The sequence below is a fragment of the Mytilus edulis genome, chromosome 12, assembly GCF_963676685.1.
Source record: "Mytilus edulis chromosome 12, xbMytEdul2.2, whole genome shotgun sequence".
NCBI classification, from domain to species: Eukaryota; Metazoa; Mollusca; class Bivalvia; order Mytilida; family Mytilidae; genus Mytilus; species Mytilus edulis.
The window spans coordinates 22,188,934-22,196,616 of NC_092355.1; the positions used below are offsets into that span (position 1 = coordinate 22,188,934).

Below are 7,683 nucleotides of genomic sequence, written 5' to 3' on the forward strand. Positions count from 1 at the left end.
CACCATCTATTTGTATATAAGTAATTATATATATTTATATGTGTGACGTTATTGTATATTTTCAAAGTTCTTGAAAAAGGACATGTATCCAAACAGCTATATTTCAGCTATGGTTATTGATATTTCTGATGATCTCTTCTCGACTGAATTTCAAATTTTAAATGTCTTTTTTTCGAAACAGAATTTTATATATAGTGTAAAGTCTATCCGATATCTGATAAATGCATTCAAGTTTGGTTTGCTTTTACATCATGAATAACACGCCAATTTGTACAAAAATCCAAATCCAAAACGGCTTAGGACACTTCCGTCGAGTGTTTTATAAGGTGAATTTAATTTTTGTAATTTTTTCAAACGTTTTTTTTGTTTCTTCATTGTTTAAAAATTAACATATTGAATAATACGCTTTCAACCAACCTCCAATTTCTCTATATGGTTATACACTCCTCCCCATTTTGCAATAAAAGTAAAAATCAAATTGTAATAGCACATTTATTCAATATACAACTTAACAATAACATTGCACAATACCATAAATTACGCACACAAAATTAAAAAAATAAAACTTAACAATAAATACTACCAGTCATTTGTTTTTGAGGCTGAAAAATATTAAATTCACGTTTGAAACACGAGAGCCCAATATTCACTAAGCAAAGAAGTTAATCAACTTCTTATAACTTATATGACAGACTGTATATCAATTTGTACTTTTATGTCACGATATGTCCATGGACAATCTAATTAAAAACCGATCTCTCATCGCTCCTGTTTCTGATATGTCGCAGCTCCCACGCGACATATCAGAAACAGGAGCGATGAGAGATCGGTTTTTAATTAGATAGGTCCATGGATTTCATATTTTATACAACTTTTACTGAATAAATAAAATGATCAAGATAAGGATTACTCTTTCCTTTTTTTTACAACAACATGTACATAATAAAATTATGAATGATACAATTTCGTAGCTGTTAAATGGGTTCTCTTATGCTGACTAGTCACTTCAGAGCAATATACAGTGAAACCTGTTTAAACCAAACCTCTTCAGGACTTAAGATTTTGTTTGGTTTTGGTCGATGTTCGGTTTTATCAGGTTCACAACGCATGCAATTTGATAAGACGGTGCTTAAGAACATGTTTGGTTTAGACAGGTTTTCGGTTTATGCAGGATTCGGTTTAGTTATGTTTCACTGTACTACATAAAACTTTAAGAAAACACAACATTTTATCTGGTCGCTGTTTTCCATGCTATGTATGTTTTTGACTCTGAATAATGCATCAATATTCCATTAGTCTGTTGAGGACTCGCATCTTCTGAAACTAATTTACAATTGGTCCCAGAAATCTATTCAGGTACCGGCATCTGTTCTGTATGTATTCGTCGATGTGCATTGAGGGTACTGATTAAAGTGAACCCTTTACCGCAGATATCGCATCTATGTGGTCTTTCACCTACAATAGACAAACACAAACTAAATAAGAAATTATAACAAACATTAAGAACAAACAAATAACACACAAGAAACAAAAACTCTGGTGGCCATGCAAGTGGCCACTTATATTTCCAAAAGATGTGGCATGCATAATCCCTTCTCGTCAAAAGTTGCTGATGAAGATCTGCAAGAAAAGCCTAATATTTCTTTGTAAAAGTCTGGGACAATTAAACCGTTCGGAACGAACTTTATACTCATTGGAAAAATTTTACTGGACAAACTGGTTTCATACAATATAACAGAAAAGATATAAATAAACATGAACCTACCAGTATGGGTGTAGCAATGAATTTTCATGTCAATCTTTTGATGAAAACCTTTTCCACAATACGGACAGGTAAATGGTTTAAAGTTGGTATGAGTGCGCATATGCGTATGTAAATTAGATGCTCTGTTGAAAGCTTTGTTGCATGTTGGGCAGACGTATGGTTTGACTGTCGTATGAGTCAGACGATGTCTCGTGAGATTTCCCGGTTGTCTGAAAGCTCGTCCACATACTTCACACTTGAATGGTTTGTCTCCTGTATGGATTCGCTGTGAAAAAAAAAGAATTGGGTTAAGATTCGATTATAATAACTGTTTTGGACAGGTCACTATGTTCTACCATTGAAATCTTCCTCGATTCTTCCTAAAAAATCTGATTTGGTCTTGTTCATTATCAATTGTGATCATGACACGCCTTGAATATGAATACGGTTTTGTGCTTATTTGTATATACATATAATAGTTATTTATTCTTTCCCGTAAGGTTGGGTTTTTTTTTGTTCGGGAGTTTCTTTTAGCTTGTGTGTTGCCTTATAATATATTCATGAAAACTACTTTTCTTTGTCTTTTAAAATTATTTCAAAAGTCAACATTTCAAAAGTTTTCGATGTGAAAACTAATTTGTAATCTGATATAATTATTTACTTTAATAAATAATTTCTTATTTATTTATTTATTTATTATTTTTTGATTTTAGCATTTCATCGACTATTAAAGATATTGTTTGAAGTCAATTAGTTAACTTTATTTTAGTATTATAGGACTAGTCAATATTATAAATTTATGTTTCAATGAGTATTTATACTCTTCTGAAATAATTTCGGACAATTTGTCTTGTGTTTGCCCTAACAATTGTTGTAACAAAAACTGTCCCAGTACCGCATATGGCGACAATAATTTTTAAACCTTGTATAATTGATATAAATTTGATTTTATTGAATGATTGGAAGATGGCTGTGAAAAGCAGGTGTATTCTAATGTGATTTAAATTGTTCAACACAATATTGATATAAAACAGTGATAATATTGACACTAAATTAGATTTGTTAACAAAGGTCGCGTGTCCGGAACTAGCAAGTGTTTCGAATGGTCCGCTATTTGTTTGGTAATTACCTTTGTCAACAATTTGAAGAGGTGAAAATCTTTTAAAATAATAAAAAGGTATCTAAACTTTGTGACAATTATTGGAAGTACAGCGCATTTAATTGTAAAAGGGATGTGATCTGAATTTACAAATTTAATTTGTATTTCAGTACATTTTGAAACTAATTCTAAAATAAATATTTGAATTAATTGCTTAACTATTATAGAATTTATAAGTAAATATACGGGGTTAAAACGTTAAAGGGGTTCAAAAACTGTAAACTGTATATCAGGACCGTGATATCTTAAGGAAAAAGGGTAAGACGGTTCTAAAAGTCATAAAGTTGGGTATAGCACTGTGGACGGTTTTGGAATTTCAAATATTCAAAATTTGAAAGTAATGTCTTCCAAATTATTTAAGAATAATTACATTAGATGTATGTTTCATTATAATACGTTATTCTGATTGGCTAACTATTAATCCCGTGATATTCCTTAATCAATTGCATTACACAATGCAACTTTTCATTCATGATGACACGAGGTCCCACAATAAAGTGCACAGGTAAATGAAATAAAAACTTGGTATAAGCCGTGTTTTCATGATCCTATAGGTAAAAATGTAATTATAAGTATTGAATGCTTTTGTTTGTAACTTTATAGGGTTGTAAAAGCGTTGACCGTGCGCACATTTTTAGTATGAAGCGTTTCCGCGCTTCATACAAAATGTACTTCGGTCAACGCTTTTACACCCCAATAAAGTTACAAAAAAGAGCATTCAATTCTTAAACATTTTACTGAGGTAACACGAAAGAATAGCATCATTACCATTACAAGCGTATGAAATTTCGCTATGAACAGTCATGCAAATAAACAAAAAAGAGTTGTCCGACTTTTTCTGTGAATCTTTTTTTTTTCAAAATAAGACACAAGTTTTTTCAAGTTATCAAATACTGAAGACGATTTAGTTTTTAACTGTACTCCATACAGATCTTTTAATAAACACTATCTGTTTAATTTTAAAAGTATTTATTCTCGTATACTAGTATATGTATGACATTAATGGGAAAATAATGCTGAAAAAAAGAAACATTTTTTTTATTATCCTCCCTTCCTTTCTTTTAAGCTAGACGGATAAAACGTTAGCGTACACTGGTTACAATATTCGCAGAAAATTATAATAATAAAAAAAGGAAACCGGTTTGGTCATATTCAACAAAAATTGGAATGTTGCTTGTCAGAACTTGGAAATAAAATCAGTCTCGGTTATAAACACAAACTGTCAAAAATGACAACTGGGGAACAAAACGTTAAACATTTTAAAAAGTAGACTTATAAAGTATCAAGATTTTCTAAATTATTAATTGAATTAAATATAAGCCGATCATCTCATTAGTTCACGTTAAACCAGATTAATCTAAAGATGTTTTCTCATGGTATTCTAAAAAATCTTTCAATTTATAATTAATCATTTTCAAAATCCAGATTAAAATTACATATAGACCCATAATATTTTATTTTATTATCCTTCATAAAAATACATTTTTTCTACTACTAGTTCGGAATTCTTTATTTATTTTTCTATACATCTAACAGAAACAAATGCTATAGGTAGCGACAGTATTTGAATGTTAGCTAATGGCAATAAAAATCTCCCAAAGTTTCTTTTTTTGGTCAAGTTATGTTTTCAACGGTTTCGTTTTTCGAAATATTTGTTAATATTCAAAAGTGTTTCAATATTAAGCAATACAATGCAAAAAAAAGTAAAATAACAAAAATACTGAACTCCGAGGAAATTCAAAAAGGAAAGTCACTAATCAAAGAACAATATTAAAAGCTCAAACACAAAACCCGCATCAGCATTTCAAAAAAGTATTATACTATTTCATTCAAGTATCCTTTAGATAAAAACTAAAAAGCAAGATAATTCTAGATAATAAGGGGGAAAAAAATAATGGTTTCAGGTATAATATCAATGTTTGAAAATATTTGTTTGCCTTCTAAAAATCCAAATGTCTTGGCCTAAAGAATAGTACACGTGTGACTTGGATGGAGAGGTTTCTCATTGGCACTCATACTACATCTTCTTATTTCTATGTAATTGCGCACTCGGTGCAAATAACTGTGCTGGTATGTGTCATTCGCAGAGGACTTTAAAATGTAGCCGGTCCTTAATCGAAATAAAAAAATATTTTTATGTCAAAAATAAATATTTGATGAAATGGTATTGTATTAATAGTATATTTACTAGTTGGTTAACATATTTGCAATGGTTGAGAGTCTATAATATAGAGAATAACAGGCAAAAAATAGAGATACGTGGGCGACAAACAAAACCCAAAATAAATAAGAATAATGGTGTTATAAAATGAAAGTGGGGAAATCAAAGAATTATCTGAAATAATGTTTTTACCACCTATACTTGACCAACAATATAAAATTAAGAGATTTGATATGGTCGTCAATAAGACAGCTATCCACCAAACTTCAAATAAATTGGATGTAAGCAATTATAGGCAACAGTACGGCCTTCAATATTGAGAGAAACGTATACCATATTGTCTGATATAAAAAAAATTCGACATGAAAAATATTACAATTCAATTGAGAAAAATAACGATCTATTTTTTAACAAAACAATTTACAAAAAACAAATATGAAAAACAATGAACCAACGACAAACACTGAACTTCAGGTTCCTGACTTATGACAGTCACATACAGAATGTGGCTGGGTAAAGTATGTTTGTGAGCGATCAACCCTCCCCTAACCTGGAACAGTGGTGTAACAGCACAACATACGAAGCATAGAAGTTATTAAAAAAAACCAAGACTCTTACCTTGTGTGTTACTAAAGTATTGCTTCTAGAAAATGCTTTTCCACATACATCACATTTGTACTTTTTGATTGGTGGAGGTTTCTCTGCATTGATCCGTCTACTTCTTAGCCCCGCCATGTGGAGTAATGCTGGGTGAAGTAAACCGGAATGAGGCTGAATACCCCCGAAATACTGCATCATCTGTGCGTTTGGTGATAATTGCGGAACTTGTGTTGCAGGTGTTGGTAAATACGGAGAAGAACCGAGTAGATGAGACATTGCTAAAACTTGTCCATTCGGGAAAAATGGTGCCGGTGGAATAGCAATGTTAGTGTTATTTGGTGTTTCATTTTTATTGCAATCTTCTGTGTAATGTCTGCTTGAGGAAAGTGTTTCTTTGTATAACTCTGATCTGTTCGATTTGTTTCTGTGCGTTATTTCACCAGGTTCATTGTTAACTTCGTCATTTTCGTGTCGGGTTTCTGTACTCTCAGTCTTTTTAAAAAGCCTTGTTAAGTTCTGGAAATAATTTGTAAAAGGTATGGACGTGTTCACTTCAGTAAACGCGTTCGTTGTGAGTTCACTGTCTTTTTGGTCTTCAGTAGTCAAATTTGATTTACTTTGAGCCAAGAGAGCTTGGTAATCGGTTGTTTCAGTTGTCCATGGTGGTATGAATAAGCCTGGAAAGTATCCAAACGGAGGGGGTGCACCAAAGGGTATAGTTGGAAACGCTCCTGAATGTTGAGTCGAACTTGCTAATTTACTTATCTTACTAAATGCTGAACTTTCGGAAGGTGTTATGATTTGCGGTCGGAATGGTATGAAGGATTTCGGAAGGTCCATTTCGTATGATGATGTTGGTGAAGTTGTTCCGTTCGAAGAAACATTTGATATCGGACTTGTTTCACACTCCTCCATGCCAGAATCTTAAAAAATGAAATTAAAAAATTTATGAATATATTGTGCTTTATTTTTGACTACTATCATATTTCAAAAGTGTTGAACTCGATATGCTTATTATTCTTTCCATTTCTGTATTCAATTTCTTTGCATTTATTATTTGTTAATAATTTGTATGATATTTTTTTACGTATTTACAAGCTCACAAAATGCAACTGTATTTCTGACTTTTCTATTTTGTTTTATGATATCAATTATTTTTTTCTTTATTTTTTTGTAATTTATTTTTTCCTTTCAAACTTTTCTTCAACAGAATAAGACTTTTATTTCATTTCATTTTCAAATTATTTTTTTTTTAGACGAGTCCACAAATACGTGTATATATTTTATGTAGAAGAGGCTAAAACTAAAAATATACAATTAAAATATGATAAAACTAATTAATACCTGAGCTGCATGAATTTTCCGAATCTTCCTGTAACATTTTGTCATCCATTGGATATTCTGCCGTGTCCGACATTTCCTCACCAAAAAACTGTGATTAAAATAATAAGTAGCTTTTAAGTTCTACCTTTATGTAAAGATAAATATTACAATAGGATAAATTGGATTATTTTATTGTATTTTTCAATTGGCGAATCACCTGGAACTTAGGTAAAAGGTCATTCGATAGGCGAGCTTTGATTGGCTATTCGAATTTCGTTTACATGTACAAGGAAAATGCCTTACTTTCTGCCAAGTCAAGATATTAACGTTTTTCATTTAATATAACACAAAAAAAAATAATATACAAAAAAAAAAAAATGTTTTTTACTTTACAACTTGTATTTTAGACGATTCAATTTATTAAACTTATTTCTTACTCTCCATCATTATTTTTTATTAAGATAATATTATACATCGCTTTAAGAAATAAGACAGAAAGAAATAATTTAATTATGAACATTATTTGAAAACTCTAAAATCTGTGAATGAAACAGACTAATAGATGTAGAATTTACAGTGCCATTTTAAGAAAAAAATGTAAAACCTTCAACCCGAAAAAACACAGGAATTACAGAAAACGACCTATCTCGAGAAAGAAAAGGGATATTTTCATGCCAATGAAAATGCAAAGAAAAA

At 30.8% G+C, this 7,683-nt stretch overlaps 1 protein-coding gene and 1 long non-coding RNA gene across 2 annotated transcripts; one reads left to right on the forward strand and one right to left on the reverse strand.

The window, feature by feature from the left end:
* The first annotated feature begins 10 nt into the window (after nucleotides 1–10).
* On the forward strand, nucleotides 11–904 carry LOC139498033 (uncharacterized). The gene is made up of 2 exons (XR_011657794.1): nucleotides 11–727; nucleotides 846–904. It is a non-coding gene; the product is annotated as an uncharacterized lncRNA (long non-coding RNA).
* On the reverse strand, nucleotides 853–7,112 carry LOC139498032 (uncharacterized). The gene is made up of 4 exons (XM_071286339.1): nucleotides 7,009–7,112; nucleotides 5,683–6,587; nucleotides 1,766–2,030; nucleotides 853–1,455 (listed from the first exon to the last, which is right to left on the reverse strand). Exons 1-4 carry the CDS (start codon nucleotides 7,079–7,081, stop codon nucleotides 1,349–1,351), a joined length of 1,350 nt encoding a protein of 449 aa, XP_071142440.1. The 5' UTR covers nucleotides 7,082–7,112; the 3' UTR covers nucleotides 853–1,348.
* Between the last annotated feature and the right edge of the window lie 571 nt (nucleotides 7,113–7,683).